The following is a 17,592-nucleotide window of genomic DNA, read 5'->3' on the forward strand; positions in this document are numbered from 1 at the left end:
CTTAATTCGGTTCAGGTTCTTATGTTAAATGAAAATAACGCTATTTTTTGGTAGTGCATGACTGAACTTCAGTTAGCTGCAACTTTTCGGTTTCTGTTTAACAACTGGTTTGCTTTCATTTCTAAGCTGTTCAAAAAAATCTAAAGTAAATGTTTGAATCTAATACATTGTGAGAACACCAGTATGTGAATGTCTACCAAATAGAAGTCTTCTAAACAGTTTCATCCTCTTTTGTAAGATCACCTTGGATGTGTTAGTTGAGATGGGGCACAAGGAGCTGAAGGAGATTGGAATCAATGCTTATGGACATAGACACAAACTAATCAAAGGAGTTGAAAGACTTCTCTCTGGACAACAAGGTATTTCATTTTAAATCAGTGCTAACAATTTAATGGTTGGTATAAAGGCAGCCCTCAACTTACTAAATGATAATTTAAAATCTACGAGAGAGAGTCCATTTAATAGGAAGAGCAGTGATTAGAATTTGTGAAACCTGGTATCAGGTCTTAATGCTGCTACTGTTAAGTTTACTGAGCTTCTGCTGTTAGTAGGTGAACTTAAGTAAACTTTCTGGGCTATTCAGAAGTTTGGGAATTGCTTTAGCTCTGAAGTATTTCTCTTAAGTATTCAGTTACTTCTGAAGTTATTCTAGCCCTAAAATTATGAGTCTAAAAGATCAGGAACTTGAATATCTTTCTGTCTTATGATAATATAATAGGCAATGCCTAGGCATTGATGTCTGCCCATAAAATAATGTTGTAAATCTCTTTTTTTGTTGTATGTAAATGGCTAAATTCTTTAGCACTTGCTGTGAAAGTACTGGGAAACAGTGTTGTAACTGAGAACACTTGACAGAACAGCATTGAATAATATCTTTATTTCTTCTGAACATTACTTAAAGAAAATGCAAATTGCATTTGTTCAACAGATGTTAACATTTCCCATGTACCAAGTCCCAGGTATGAAAAGGTGAATTGTTCTAAATATCAAGGCCGCATTTTTAACTTAATTGTTAAACTAAGGGTGTGATTTACCCTGTCTGCGGTCAGACACATCCTGTCATTGAAGTCCTGGCTGTACAACTGGAGTTGAAGAAAAACCCAGACTAGCAAAAATGAAGAGCTTTTCAGGGAAGGATGTATGGTAGGCAGGGTAGGGGCCATCTCTTGAAAAGGAAAAACTACCTCTAAAAAGTAGGTGACTGAAGCTAAGCAATACTTTACACTGGAATTCTGGAATAGAATCGATTGAAAGTGGATGCACTTTACTTTCCTGGTAGGGACTAGGACAAAATGTTTAAAATATGAGGTAGTCTGGGATATGTCTTGTATAGATGACAAAATTGTATGAGATAAAGAAGACAGAAAACCCGTGACTCCCTGGAATGTTAGTGTACAATATAAAAAGTATCAAAAATGAAGAGAAACTAGAACCTGCAGTTGTAGACAGCCATCATGACTCTACTAGAATAATACCAATCCAGTAGGATAGAAATTACGGTGGAGTACTGGAATAACAAGGGTCACTTATGAAAGAGGCAGGTTAAAAAGGAAATCGGACAGTGTTCATTAAACATATAGTGACTGGGACACAGTTATTAAGACTGCATTGAAAGGCTCAGGAAACAATGACAGAAACAGGCACACCGCCTCCAAGTGGCAGAGGTGTGTAACTCTGTGCCACTTCTGGTCTGTGGTCATTCTGATACATACAGCTGCAATCGCAAAGGATCATTCACTCCCACGTGGAGGAGAAATGTCACGATGCAGAATGACTGTCTGCTCTAGCACGTCAGGGTCTCTTGCCTACATAAAGTTATCACCTTCCTTGTCTTCATTTGAAGCGAGGATTCTATACCTACATTCTACCTCATTTGCAAAGTGGAACCCGTGGCAGTCTTCTGACAGTCTCTCATTTTGCTGGCTTAGCCTTAGCTCTCATTCAGTGCATCAAGTCAATACATTACTTGTCCTGATCTTTTAGTGTTTATAAGACATCTTGGGGTGGTCCAGAGATGGTTTGGTCAAGCGTGTGTCATGGTCTTTATTCTGGTAAGTCTTTAGTCTCTGAAATATTCTTCTTTGTAAAGTCTCCATACTTCCTGTAGATAATGTACTTCAGACAATGTAATTCACACTACATACCTGATAAGTCTTTATCAGAGTTTAGCATCTGGTGGTGGTCTTGTTATTCAGACCAGACCCAGAACTAGAATAGTGCTCTTAGTCTCTACACTCACACTGCCATGCATTGACCCAGCAGTAATGGATTTGAGCCCTACCTGGGAAAACAGCAGAGCTTTAGAGATCTTGTAGAGACTGAAGGAAAAGTTTGTTACAAATACATGGAAGAAATTAGAAAATTCTGTTTAAAATTCCACTTGAAAAGTTTTTGTGAGAGTAAAGGTACAAAATACATAGTTGTCTTGACCATTGACATTCAGAAAACACAGCATTCATTGCTGAATTAGAGACTGTGAGGGGTTAGAATAAGCATTCAGGGAACGCCTGGGTGGTTCAGTTGGTTAAGCGTCCAACTCTTGGTTTTGGCTCAGGTCATGATCTCCTGGTTTGTGGGTTCAGGCCTCGCATCGGGTTCTGTGCTGACAGTGCAGAGCCTGCTCAGGATTCTCTCTCTCTCCCCCTCCCTCCCCCCTCTTGAGCGTGCACACATTCTCTCTCACACAAACTTCTAAGTAAATAAATAAATTGGAAAAATGAAAAACAGAATAAGCATTCAGTAGTCGGTAAACTATGGAGTGTCATTCTAGGATGATTTAAAATTACCTGAAGCTGTATAAATTTCTGTCATAATTCTTCCTCATATTTACAGAAATTAAAGAGACTAAATGCTGAAAGTGCTGAGTAGTTAGTAAAGGAAATAATCTGAAGAAGAAATTTTGTGACAACCTCCTTAAGGATAACGGGTAAAGAATAGAAAGGTTTTTCTGAATTATTCCCACAGAACCCTTACAACTTGTTGTGTCAAAATTAGCAACCTAAATGCAGTGTGGTGTTCTGGTTTGGATCCTAAAACAGAAAAAGAACATTAATGGGAAAATCTAATGAAATCCAAATAAATTCTGTAATTTACTTAACAAGTGTGACCAGTGTTGTACTGTGGCTATATAGAATGGGAACATTGGAGGAGCATTAATATTCCTAATGGTGACATTAGGAAGTTGAGTAAAAGGTACACAGGGACTCTCTACGTGATGTCAGTCTTTCTGAAAATGTAAATTAGTCCAAAATTAAAAGTTTTTAAAAATAGGTAGTAAGCAAGAAAAAAAAGTAGTAAGCATCAGATAAATCAGGTGGCCATTTTGGGTTGATGTTAATTGGAGGGGATGGGGACTTGGCGTAATTTTTTTTTTACCTTCAAATTTTATTTACTAGGTCTTAACCCGTACTTAACTCTGAACACCTCTGGAAGTGGAACAATTCTCATAGATCTGTCTCCTGATGATAAAGAGTTTCAGTCTGTGGAGGAAGAGGTATGTTCATATACCTTAAATAAATGTTGGTTCAATAGCTGAACTTCCTAGAGGTTTCCAGATCTTGAAAATGTAATAGGATTTTAATTGTCCCTCTTTTTTTTTTTTTTTTTTTTTTTCAACGTTTATTTATTTTTGGGACAGAGAGAGACAGAGCATGAACGGGGGAGGGGCAGAGAGAGAGGGAGACACAGAATCGGAAACAGGCTCCAGTCTCTGAGCCATCAGCCCAGAGCCTGACGCGGGGCTCGAACCCACGGACCGCGAGATCGTGACCTGGCTGAAGTCGGACGCTTAACCGACTGCGCCACCCAGGCGCCCCTAATTGTCCCTAACTCTTTACCACCTGGATGAATGTTCAAAATCAGCGTTCAAGGTACACTCCCTCAATAAACCTTGAATCCAGTAACTTGGTTCAATACTACAATTAATACTGACACAGAATTCTGTTGGAGAAGAGTTTACTGTCATTTGGGGGGGGTGGGGGAGATGGAAATATTCCCTCCCTTCACGAAGGCAATTGCAAACCCCAGTATCTCATACAAGACCCAGAATATGTGGATGCTACTTTTCCAGGAAGTTTTTCTTCCAGCTTTCTTTTCACGGAACTCTTGGATCCACTGAAATCTTTGAATAGTGCTTTACAGTTTGAAGAACACGTATCCTGTATGTGTGAGGAACACAGGGATAGAAACTTGAGTGAAACTGAGTTCTAATACTCCAGAAACTCCAGCTCTCAATGGAGTACATATTGTGCTTTACTAGGGCAAAATGAATGGGAGCAAATAAATGATTGTTTTATTTTTTTATTTTTTTTCTTTTCTTTTAATTTTTTTTTTTTTTAATTTACATCCAAATTAGTTAGCATGTAGTGCAACAATGATTTCAGGAGTAGATTCCTTAGTGCCCCTTACCCATTTAGCCCATCCCCCCCTCCTACAACCCCTCCAGTAACCTTCCGTTTGTTCTCCATATTTATGAGTCTTCTCTGTTTTGTCCCCCTCCCTGTTTTTATATTATTTTTGTTTCCCTTCCCTTATGTTCATCTGTTTTGTCTCTTAAAGTCCTCATATGAATGAAGTCATATGATATTTGTCTTTCTCTGACTGACTCATTTCACTTAACATAATACCCTCTAGTTCCATCCATGTAGTTGCAAATGGCAAGAATTCATTCTTTTTTATTGCCGAGTAATACTCCATTGTGTATATATACCACATCTTTATCCCTTCATCCAATCAATGGACATTTGGGCTCCTTCCATACTTTGGCTATTATTGATAGTGCTGCTATAAACATTGGGGTTCATGTGTCCCTTTGAAACAGCACACCTGTATCCCTTGGATAAATACCTAGTAGTGCAATTGCTGGGTTGTAGGATAGTTCTATTTTTAGTTTTTTGAGGAACCTCCATACTGTTTTCCAGAATGGCTGCACCAGCTTGCACTCCCAGATTGTTTTATTTTTTAGCATGTGAGGTGGTTAGCTTTGCATGTTTAACTCACCCATGCATCTGCTCCTTTTTCTTCCTTTAGTTTGCATTATATAATTTTCGCCTAAAAGTATTGTTTCCAGATTGACTAGCTAACAGCTATCTCTAGAAAGTGGTACTTGTGAAGTTATAGAAGAACTCTCATATAAACAAGAAAAATATTAAAATCTCATTTTGTATTCTCAAAAACAGAATCATAGGCGTCAAGAACCATTTTCCCCAAATCAAAAAAAGCAAAAGTAGGGGGTGCCTGGGTGGCTCAGTCAGTTGAGCATCCGACTTCGGTTCAGGTCATGATCTCACAGTTCCTGGGTTCCTGAGTTTGAGCCCCATATGGGGCTCTGTGCGGACAGCTCAGAGCCTGGAGCCTGCATCAGATTCTGTGTGTCTTTCTCTGCCACTCCCCTGTTTGCTCTCTCTCAAAAATAAACATTAAAACAAATTTTTGAAGGAAAAACAAAAGTTAATACACATATATTTGACATATTTTTCCATCAGATGCAAAGTACAGTCCGAGAGCACAGAGATGGAGGTCATGCAGGTGGAATCTTCAACAGATACAATATTCTCAAGGTAATAAGTTAGCGAAAATAAAGTTTTCTGAGACCGTAGTTTTCAAAGCCTGAAACAGTAATTAACTTTCATAAGAATATAATCTGTCTAGCCTAGTAAGTCTTTGACATAGCATCAAGGGATATTTGGGGAAAGGGTAGATCCTTAAAGGTTAAGATTCTCAAAATCCCTGTACTGTTTTTCATTTTTTCTTTCTTTCTTTCTTCCTTTTTTTGGGCTGTTTTCGTAACAAATAATTCAGCATTTGTTGAATTATCTTGAGATCATGATAAATCCATTAGGTTTAGGACCTTAAATATATAAATTATTCAAGTACTGTTTTGTAGCAAAGCTGAATTTTCTTTGTGGCTCAAGAAAGGACTCCATCTTTATACTTATTTGTCCTGTGACTACTCCGTGTGTCCATGAGTCCCCCATCTATACAACTTTTTTATAATTTTAATAGTACTCCCTCTGTACCTTCATCTTTTCCAAAAATAGTCTGAGGTTTTAAGTCATTCAAAGGAGAGTCCTGTCTTTTCTTGATATCAGGTACTCTTCTCAGGGCCTTTTCCAACTTTGCTGTGTTTTTCTTGAACTACAGCAAACAAAAATGCACCCTCTACTTGAGATGAATAAATCTTTTTATTAACTACATTGATATATTCTTAATAATTATGAAATAAGACAAAATGTGGCAAGTATCTTTTTAATACCTAAATTTTAAACTCAAAAGTGAACAGTATCAAATATTTCAGCTGTTTTATATTATTGTCATATATATACTATTATAAGTGTTATATTAGATGTCGTATTTTAGAGTTAGTGAATACTAAAACTATAGGAGATTGCTTTGTTCATCCTATTAGATGATTTAAGGTAAAGAAATCCTGGGAGCTCCTATTTATTAATTTATATCATAGTGTGACAAGAGTGACATCTTGATATTTCCATTCATGAACATATGTAATATTTTTAATAAGGCAAATAATCATGCCTTTTATTTTCTTAATATAAGTGAGATCGCTGTGTCAGTTGTGTTCCTTGATTACATCTGTAGCCATATTTGAGTTTTTTTAAGCCAAGACTAAATCCACCAGCTCCCAGATGTGCTCTAGGACCAGCAGGGGGCTGTAACACTTTTAAGCACAGCCAAGAAACAGCTCTAGGGTTGTGAATTTTGATCCTAGAAATACTCCCAGTGAGACCAGCATCCATCTTTAACTCTTCTCAAGACAAAAATTTTAGGAATTGGAGGGATAGGGAAGGGTAGAGAGAGTAGTAGAGGCGTGTCTGTGTGTGTGTGTGTTTTAAGAATGTTTTTTGCTGGGGGTTATTTCAAATATTTTTCATTAAAAGCAGGTACAGATGATACTTTGAGCCAGATAAAATAGGATGAGGTGAAAGATAACCGTTCTCTTTTTAATACTTACATACAGAATTCAGTGTACCTGATTTGGAGCTGTTTTAGTAATAATTCTAAATTAATGAGAATGGAAGTATTTTAGTTTATGGTGTTCTTGACCTTCCCATAAGTCCATATATAGCTTTTTTTCCCTTTGAAGTTTTTCATTTCCAAAGTGTAGCTATATTTCTATCTTTATGTTTGAGACCAAGTATTTTTAGCTGACTAAAATAAAACATAGTTTATATTTCAGAGAAGTTTTGCCTCTCTCCTGACTATGTGGCCTATTTAGGTTAAGATGAACAAGTAAAGTAGGTAAGTAATTATGATGTAAAGATTTTGATTCCTCTGGTTTCTTTTTTATAGATTCAGAAAGTTTGTAACAAGAAACTATGGGAAAGATACACCCACAGAAGAAAAGAAGTTTCTGAAGAAAACCACAACCATGCAAATGAAAGAATGCTATTTCATGGTAAGATTCCTCAGGGCAGGGGGCAGCGCTGGCAGGCTCAGTAGGTAGAGCATGTGACTCTTGATCTCAGCGTCATGAATTCAAGCCCCAATTTGAGGGTGGAGATTACTTAAAAAAATTTTTTAAATGAAATCTTTAAAGAGCTGTTGTCATTGAACTTAGGGAATTTTCTAAGAACTTCTGTTGGATTGAAAGCACTATTTGTCTTGAAATTTCCTGTTTTCTTTTATGCTGCAAATTGACAGGTGTTGATTGGTCTTTGAGATTTATAGCAAAGATGAATGTAAATGTTAATGTAGTGTTTATCAAGTCTTCAAGCACATAGTAACTCCGGTATTTTTTTCATTTGGCCTTGATTGCAGAAAATTTTTAGAGACCTGTAAAGTTCTATGAAACACAACATTTAAATTTTACAGTCCCCTGGAAGAATGGCTATAGCAGACTGAATTGGTGGATAATATCTAAATGGTATTTCTCATTCTAAAACCCTAAAAATCATCATGATGCTCTCTTGTCAAAGAGTGTAATATTCATTTAGGTACTGACTTGATGGTTATAATGAATGATTTTTCTGTTTTATAATAAATGATTTTGGTTTTTCCAAATTAATTGAAATAAGTGATTCTGGTCTTCTGTAGTTCTGTAGTGGAATTCAGTGTATTTTCCTATTCCTTTATGAACAGGGACACTAATCTTAATGAATCAGTTAACTGTTACATTGGCTTTTCCTAATGCCCACCCCTCACCCTACTCTCTGGCTTGGTTCCCATGACTACCTCCTTTCCTTTGGCTAAGCTCTCCTTGGCACCCATGCACGGAAGGGGGTGAGAATAGTCAGTATGCAGAGAGTGAAGGAACACACATTTGCAGATAGAATCTGGTGTGACAGGATGAAAGGCAGCGAAGTGGAGAGATGAGAAGGAAGTATAAAGAGAATAAACATGAAAAGACCACTTTGGCCACTTGATATCTAGAAAAAGCACACAGACATGGGATGTCACTGTAAGGCTTAATTGCATACAGCCTTGCTATAGGAGATGAATTATGAGACTCTTGGTTCTGGATTTGAGGTCTGGAATTTGGTAACTTTAGCATTTATATTTTAAGTGATCTTTTTTTCTAGTTGAATCTTTGTGTGTCCTATTTTTTGGCATTTGATCCACCCCCTTATTAGAAACGTCAATCAACATTAGCATTTCTTTTAAAGTAGTTAATTATTGGGGCGCCTGGGTGGCTCAGTGGGTTAAGTGTCCGACTTCGGCTCAGGACATGATCTCACAATTTGTGAGTTCAAGCCCCATGTTGGGCTCTGTGCTGACAGCTCGGAGCCTGCAGCCTGCTTCAGATTCTGTGTCTCCCTCTCTCTCGGCTCCTCCCCCACTCACGCTCTGTCTCTCTCTCTCTCAAAAATGAATAAACGTTAAAAAATTTAAAAAAATAAAATAATGTAGTTATTCTAAAGGAATAAACTAGGTGACAGGTAACTTGTTATCCTTGTTTTTTTAATATTCTTTATATCGGTGGTCAGTATGTATGTTTAGGAATTTAACTTCAATGAAGATTTCATTTTATTCTTCTAAGATAATTTTAAATTCTTATCCATCTACATCTGTTTTAGGATCTCCCTTTGTGAATGCGATTATCCATAAAGGCTTTGATGAAAGGCATGCCTACATAGGTGGCATGTTTGGAGCTGGGATTTATTTTGCTGAAAACTCTTCCAAAAGCAATCAGTATGTATATGGAATTGGAGGAGGTACTGGGTGTCCAGTTCACAAAGACAGATCTTGTTACATTTGCCACAGGTAAGAGATCACTTGTTCTCATTTAGTTTGATAAGAATTTAGTAAGAACTAGTTTCATATTTGAGAAATTAGGGGAGCAAGGCATCATCTTGGACAACTTTAGGACTCCAAGGTAGGTATTTTTCAGGTTGCTTTTGGCTCTCTCACCAGTTGTAACAGGAGCCAGTGTTTATTAAATGATCTGTGTGAGCCAAGCACAGTTCAAACCACTTGACCTATTTAACTCATTTAATCATTAGAACACCTAGTGCTTTAAACAATATGAAGCAGAAAATATCATTGGGCATGAGAAATATTATTGTGGCCCTTAAATATTATAGGACTGTGGATTCTTTAAAAATGTGTATTCAAATGCTAAAATGGCATTCCTTTGCCAAGTCTAGTATTTCATAGGAATGCCTGTAGGAGTCTCTCTTCCACTGTGATATGATCCTAATCCTGAATTTGTGATATTACTACTTGAAAAACTTATCATGAAACACATTCCTTTTAAAAAGCACATTATTATCAAATAACTACTTTGCACTTTTTCCCCCCGGTTTTACTCTGGCCTAACTCAGTTGTTAAAATCATTCAAATAATTTGCCCCTAATTAATCCTCATAGGTAAATATAAATTATCTTTTGTCATTTGAAAAATTGAGTAAGGTTAATTACTGAAATTCACTCAACAGTTAGGGTACTGCTTATACAGATCTGAAGCAATCTTCATCAGATACTAGCAAGCAGGAGAATCACCTAAAGAGCTCGCTAAAACACAAATTCCTGAGCCCTACCTACTGAGTTGCTGACTTAGTAGGCCTGAGAGGAGGCCCCTAGAATATGAATTTCTACCAAGTTGTCAGGTGATGCTAATGTTTCTGATCACTGATCTTGAAGAAAACCCTAGAGCAGTAGTTCTCAGCCTTGGTGACACATTGGAATCACCTGGGCAGCTTTAAAAACTGATGCATGTGTCCCACCCTCAGAGGTTCTCATATAATTGGTCTGGCATTAGGATTTGTAAAGGCTTCCCAGCTGATTTTGAAAGGTTGCCGAGGTACGGGGCGCCTGGGTGGCGCAGTCGGTTAAGCGTCCGACTTCAGCCAGGTCACGATCTCGCGGTCCGTGAGTTCGAGCCCCACGTCGGGCTCTAGGCTGATGGCTCAGAGCCTGGAGTCTGTTTCCGATTCTGTGTCTCCCTCTCTCTCTGCCCCTCCCCCGTTCATGCTCTGTCTCTCTCTGTCCCAAAACTAAATAAACGTTGAAAAAAAAATTTTTTTTTTAAAAAAAGAAAGGTTGCCGAGGTAAAGAACTCTGGTCCTGGGGAGAAACAAGATTTGTTTTTGTATTACTCTTGTTTTCCCCCTAAGTTTAGACTTGTGTAGGTGCCTGAAGTCAGCCCTTTTGGATATGAACTCCCATCCACTTCTGTTTTAGATCATAAATTGGACAGTTTAGAAAGCTTGTAATCTCTTGAGATTCTGTAAATTCAACTCTGCTGTCATATTATCTGGAGGTAAAATAGTTCAGATTATAATAATGTTCTAGTACCACCTCTCATTACTTTTTAGAACAGAGTGGTTGGCTGTCTGGAAATAAGTTTATTAAAATTTTTAGGGGCACCTGGGTGGCTCAGTCAGTTAAGCATCCGACTTCAGCTCAAGTCATTATCTCACAGTTTGTGGGTTTGAGCCCCACATCAGGCTCTGCAGACAGCTCAGAGCCTGGAGCCTGCTTCAGATTCTGTGTGTCTCCCTCCCTCCCCCCCCGCCTCTCTCAAAAATAAATAAACATTAAAGAAAAAATTTGGGGGGCGCCTGGGTGGCTCAGTTGGTTGGGTGTCCGACTTTGGCTCAGGTCATGATCTCATGGTTCATGGGTTCGAGCCCCGTGTCGGGCTCTGTGCTGACAGCTCAGAGCCTGGAGCCTGCTTTGGATTCTGTGTCTCCCTCTCTCTGCCCCTCTCCTGCTCATGCTCACTCTCTCTCAAAAATAGATAAACATTAAAAAGATTTTTGTCTTTGGATTATCACAGGGCTGATTGGGACTATAATACAAATTGATTAGCAATGCTAAAGTTTCCAACAGGCTTATTTAGAATAAAAAGTATAGATAGCCTCTCTTTGGAGAATAGAATTAACTCATTCACCAAAATCTCTTTCTGTCCTTGGAAAAGAAGAAAAGCCATGAAGTAATAAAAAAAGGCTTATTGGAAATAAGGCAAGTCAATCATATATATGCCTGGGGATTGGGAGAGTAATCCACTTAAACTTCTGGTAATGGAAGACCTATTTGAGGAACTAACATTGCAGCCGAAACCTAAAAAAACCAAGTGTTAGCCAGTTTGAAGAGTGGTAGAATAGATACCATTCTCTATAGTAAAGGAAACTGTGTATGATGGTCACTAGGTAAGTGAGTTGGTTTGTGTGAAGAAAGAAAATTAATGCTCCTGGTACACAACGCAAGGTAAGATTAGAGAATTTGGAGCTGTTGTAAGGAATTTGGATTTTCTTCCAAGGATACTGAGTAACCTCTACAAGGTTTTAAGCAGAAAAGTGATGTGATTTGATTAATGTTTTATGTGTTGGATTTTTTTTTTTTTCCCTAAATAACTTGTTGCTTGGATGGAAAATAGTTTAGGAATTAGAGTAGAAATAGAGTAGTTCAGAGGCCATTGTTCCCAATCCAACTGAAAATTTTGGTGATTTGAATTTAATGGTAGCCATAGAATTTAAGAGAATGAGTTTCAGATATAATTTGAAGGTGGAATCAACTAGACTTAGTTGGATAAATGTCCAACTTTGCAAGCTACTTCATGGGGGTTCCTTAAGTTTGCTTCTCCTTCTCACTTGGGCTGTGGTTTGTGCTTTTGCTAGGATACAAACAAGTGGAGTCTCCGTCTCTATAAGGTCATTCCATTCTCAGTTGTTATAGTTAAAATAAGGATTAATTAAAGTGACAGTTTCATTAATGAGAGTAGAAGACATTCTCACAAAGTTCTTTTAAGGGTGAAATGACAAAACAACTTGTGTTTATGTATAAATACATTAAAAAGCTTATGCAGTCTACACAGACAATGTCTTCTGCCTTGTCTTCAGAGAGATCTTTTCCCTTCCATGTTATAGGCAGCTGCTCTTTTGCCGGGTAACCCTGGGAAAGTCTTTCCTGCAGTTCAGTGCAATGAAAATGGCACATTCTCCTCCAGGACATCACTCAGTCACTGGTCGACCCAGTGTAAATGGACTAGCTTTAGCTGAATATGTTATTTACAGAGGAGAACAGGTAATTCAGTTTTATTTGCTCATCTTCAGAAATTATTTAGAGCCATACTTTAACCTTTTCTTACTAATCCCTTAAACTGACTCGGTATATTGCCCTGAGAACTGGGTTGTTGTTTTTTTTTTTTTAACTTTTATTTGGAAATAATTTCTCATTTACAGAAAAGTTGCAAAAATAATCGAGAAGTCCCTTATTTTCCCATTGTCAACATTTTATCTTTCTCTCCCACGTGTGTGTGAATACAGTTTTGTTTTTCCTGAACTGCTTGAGGGGAAGTTGTAGGCTTCTTGCTTTACCCTTACGTACTTTAGTGTGTATTTCCCCAAAACAAGGACATTGTCTTAAAATATCAAAATCGGGAAAATACCATTGTTACAATATTCTATCTAACTTACAGACTTTATTCAGATTTTGCCAACTACAGTGGATCTTTTTTCTGTTTCTTACCTTCTGTAAAATATAGTTAATCAGAATCCTGTATTTAGTAGTTAACCTATCTGTAGCAAAGAAGCAAACAATTCCCTCTTGCTCTTAGTGACACAGATACAGTCAAAAGCATCTCTAGATGCTTGTGTTCTAGAGCAGTGTTCTTAACTGAGGAAATGTAGCAGAATCACCTGAGTTATTAAAAACAAACACATACTTAGTATTCATCCTAGACCTTCTGATTCAGAACCTAAGTGATTGGAATCAAGGTAAGGATGTTTTGAGAAAATGTCCTTAGATGATTCTGATCCACAGCACTAATTTAGAACCTCTTTTATAAAGTTTGGAAATCCTTATAGTAAAATGTTTAAAACAGTTTATTTACCAGTGTTTAAATTGATCTTTCTCTTCCAGGCTTATCCTGAATATTTAATTACTTACCAGATTGTGAGGCCCGAAGGTATGGTTGATGGATAAATAGTTGTTTTAGGAAACTAAATCCGCTGAACCTAAAGTCATCTAAGCAGCTGGTGGCCTATTAAGTTTTACTCCTTTGCTGAGAAGTATCATCTTGTCCACAAGCCTGTGGCCAAAGGATAAAAAAATGTGAAAGAAGTTTAACATTCTGACTTGATAAAGCTTTAATAATGTACAGTGTTTTCTAAGTATTTCCTGTTTTTCAGCACTTTAACAGATGCCATTCCAGGTTAAACTGGGTTTGTCTGTACTAAATTATAAACAAAGTTAACTTGAATCTTTTATATGTTATGCATTGATTCTAACAGAAAGTGTAATCCCCTCAACAGAACTCATTTTACTAATACAGTACTGTGTTCTTTAAAACACAGCATTTACACTGAATACAATTTCATTTGTAAAACTGTAAATAAGAGCTTTTGTACTAGCCCAATATTTATTTACATTGCTTTGTAATATAAATCTGTTTTAGAACTGCAGCGGTTTACAAATCGTTTTTCATATGTACTGCCCATCTGTACTTCATCGTGCATCATCATGATTGAGTGATCTTTACATTTGATTCCAGAGGCTATGTTGAGCTATTATTAGCAAAGACTTTGTCAGTTAGGAAAGATTGATGTATCAGATTTAATTTGCTGATGGAAGCATTTATCTCTCATTAGAAATCTTTCCCATTTTAGAACTTACTTCATAAATACTCCGGGGATTTAATTTCTGGTACCTTTGTATGTATAAGACACATTCCAAAGAGCTCTAATTATGAACGTCCTGATAATTAAAGACACTTCTTTACTGGCTTCAAACTCCCGGGTTTCACATTGGAAAATTCTGTCATTTCATTTTGTAAAAATTAGAGCAAGTGCTTCTGTGTTTTAGAGGCTAAATCCTGCCAGTGAAAATTATGGTGTTCTTTTCATGGAGTGTAAATAGGAAGTTACATTTCAGAGGTAGGAACGGTAATTCTGACTAATTTTCCAATGTATTCTAATTACCCGAAATCTAAAGTGGGGGGATAGAAGGGGAAGCGAATGAGAGTGGGTCGTTTTTTATCCTAAGTAACTTTTTCTTGTTTTTTCTCCTTGGCCTTACTGTTAGAGCCGATCTTTACACCATAGGTAAACTGAACCCAGAACCATGAAATATAGGTGTCCCAGTTCTCTCCAGGTCGCCTGAATGGGCAGGTGCTGTGAGCCATTGCTTCCTGGTCCTCGGTTGCCTCATCATGACACTAACAGTCAGTTGGAAATACACTTTGCGTGTGCACCACATGGTGACCAGGCTTGTTTGGCAGCTGTGGAGGGGAATGCTATCCCATAAAATGCCATTCCTGTTTTCTAATGTAAAACTGTCTTTTCCATGAAATAGGCGAAAGCATCTTGGTACAGAGACATGAATTATAGCTTGTCAGTCTAGTCGTTGACTCTAGCTCCCTCAGAAAGCAAGGCAAGATTTTTACCGACTTACGTCTCTGTAAGTGGGAATGTTCCTCTTCAGTCTCTGTGCCAGTTCACTTTTGTTTTACATTTTATTCCGTCTCTAAATTATCTGGCCTTTTGCATTAACTTGTACATAAAGTGCTAGAAAATCATGTTTCTTGTCCTAAGTGAGAGTTAATCAGAGTAAATGCATATCTGGAGTTGTTTCTATGATGTAAATTGTGATCATTATTTAAGAGGTCAGTTCCTGACCCGGAAGTGCTTTTATACAGTTCTCTAATAATTGCAGTTATGATCCTAAAGTAATTTCTTGGAACACAAATGGAGTATGCCAAATTTTATATAATTTTTCAGATTCTGGAAGCTTCCAGATTTTATAATTAGAAGCTAATGAGATGAATTAATGGAATTTATATTTACCTACCTTATCTCTCAGCATTGAGCCCATTACTCACCCTGTAGGTGAATCTGGAATTACTTTTCATGGAAAATCATCGAGATCTATGAGTTTATGATATTGCAGCCTGTATTGTTTCATCTAATCCATTGCTTAATTAGTGTGTTATTTTTCTATGAATGATTATATTGTGGTTAATATGTTAGCATGGCAATATTTTCAAATAGCTTTTGGTTTGTTGACAGTTTGAGGGATTTTGGGGGGTGGTTGGGGGGATTTTTTTTTGGAGTTTTTGCATGAAATATCTTACTTTATAATGATGGAATTGCTTTTTCTTTTGTCTTGTGATTTTTTGGGGGGGGAGTGAGAATTAACTTTTTGTGTGGGTAGTACTATTATATCCATCTTGGGTGTCTTATTTGTACTGTATCACATTCCATACCTTCATTTAATTCTTAATAAAGTGTTCATTTGTTTTTCTGGGTAGCATGGTAATTACTGGAATAGTATAAATGTTTTGAATGGTCTTGAGAAAATGGATTAAGATCGCAATAAACCACAATTGCAGGAAAACAATGCAGTTCTGAGTCTAACAGTGATAGAATGCAGTTTAAAATTTGAAATATTGAGTTTTGTGACCATAATCTCTCAGATGCTTTGATATGTGATGCTTTTAGACATATACTCCATCCAATACAACTTTCAACAAACCTTAAAGGTCATTCCCAGGAAATGTATCTTCTTCTAAAGAGGAATATATATCTACATTTTTTTTTTTTTTTTAAGTAAGCTACTGCAGGCCCAACGTGGGGTTTGTACTCACAACCCTAAGATCAAGAGTTGCATGCTGTACTCACAGAGCCAGCCAGGTGCCCCTAAAAACAATTTTTATAAGTTTTAAAATCTTAAAGTTAGTGGTATTTATTACTCTTAAAGTATAGGGACATCTGGGTGGTTCAGTCCATTAAGCATCTGACCTCAGCTCAGGTCATGATTTCATGGTTCATGAGTTCGAGCCCCACGTCAGGCTCTCTGCCGCCAGCATAGAGCCTGCTTTGGATCCTCTGTCTCCCTCTCTCTCTGCCCTTTCCCTGCCTGCACACGCACTCTCTTTCTCTCTCTCTCAAAAGTATTAAAACATTTTAAAAAATTATAGTAATGTATGTATTTTAGATTACAGCATAAGTGTTCACGTGTGTGTGTGTGATCAATTCTTTGCTTTCCATAATAATAGAATAATGGTGCAAATAACCTATGAGTCATTTGGCTTTGGAAGATTTTTCAGCAGCTTAGTCTTACTCCTTTAGTTAGGACAATATGTTTGCTTGCTAGTTCCTAAGCATCCTACTATATGATACGATCCAGTTCTTTTCATGGTGGTGAGGAAAGAAAACATGTAAATAAATTCCCATAAGCTTTTGTAATTAGTATTCCTGACTTTACCTTTACCTTTTGTTCTCTCTGTTAGAGAACAAAAGTGACGAAGAAAGCAAGTAGGAATACTGATTCTTCACCAGGAGAACGGTCAGACTCTTTTTTTCTTTCCCCAGTTCGGTTTAGTTTTTAATATTTGACTTGCTTTATGGATTATCAAACTTCTAAAACCGTGCACTGGAGGCATCCTGGCTTGGGGTGCAGAGTGGAGGTGTCTCAGAGACCCAGGTTGCTTGTACTCAAGCTCCCTACCCATCCTCTGCCTCCCCTTCTTCCTTTGGAGGGCAGGAGACCTGTCATATTCTCATAAAGTTAGACTATAATGTGGCCTTTTCACTGTCTGCTCAATCTCCTCCCCGCCCCTCCTTTTCATGCTTACTAGCTTAGGCAGACAGTGACCTAAAATACTTAATTACACCCTTTTTGGTGGTTCTTGCTCCTCACAAGCCACCACTGTCAGAACTGTCTTCCTAGTTCATCATCCACCCACAGTTGCCCTCCCCGTCACACAGAGGCACAGAGCCCCCCACATGGTCTGCTGGTAGAGCAGTGCCACAGAGAAGTGGAGAGAACTACAAGATAAATCAGGAAAATACCCACATAAAAGAAAGAGATGAGAAATAGAAGAGGGCTGAGAGAGATGGAGTATAGAAGATCCAACTTAAAAGAATATAGGAGGGAAGAGATTTGAAGATTTTTGTGCAGTTTATTCAAGACATAAAGTTGAAGCGTGACATACCAGGAGAGCGCATGAAAACAAATCTACTTCTAGACATGTAGTGGAATCACGAAAGGCGAGAAAAGTCAGGGGCACCTGGGTGGCTCGGTGGGTTGGGTGTCCGACTTCAGCTCAAGTCACGATCTCACAGTTCATGGGTTCAAGCCCCACGTCGGGCTCTGTGCTGACAGCTCAGCCTGGAGCCTGCTTTGGATTCTGTCT

General features: G+C 37.7%; 1 protein-coding gene across 1 annotated transcript in view; it reads left to right on the forward strand.

Moving 5' to 3' along the window:
• TNKS2 (tankyrase 2) overlaps window positions 1-15,694 on the forward strand; it is a 67,778-nt gene extending 52,084 nt beyond the window's left edge. Inside the window, exons 21-27 of the mRNA XM_047073164.1 lie at window positions 239-359; window positions 3,396-3,493; window positions 5,484-5,558; window positions 7,309-7,414; window positions 9,033-9,219; window positions 12,326-12,482; window positions 13,320-15,694. Coding sequence (XP_046929120.1) covers window positions 239-359; window positions 3,396-3,493; window positions 5,484-5,558; window positions 7,309-7,414; window positions 9,033-9,219; window positions 12,326-12,482; window positions 13,320-13,382 — 807 coding nt within the window. The 3' untranslated portion in view covers window positions 13,383-15,694. The remainder of the gene's footprint in view (window positions 1-238; window positions 360-3,395; window positions 3,494-5,483; window positions 5,559-7,308; window positions 7,415-9,032; window positions 9,220-12,325; window positions 12,483-13,319) is intronic.
• The last annotated feature ends 1,898 nt before the right edge of the window (window positions 15,695-17,592 follow it).

The sequence above is a fragment of the Lynx rufus genome, unplaced genomic scaffold, assembly GCF_022079265.1.
Source record: "Lynx rufus isolate CCGP_SWC_20201006 ecotype Redwood Valley unplaced genomic scaffold, mLynRuf1.p SCAF_11, whole genome shotgun sequence".
Classification (NCBI taxonomy): domain Eukaryota; kingdom Metazoa; phylum Chordata; class Mammalia; order Carnivora; family Felidae; genus Lynx; species Lynx rufus.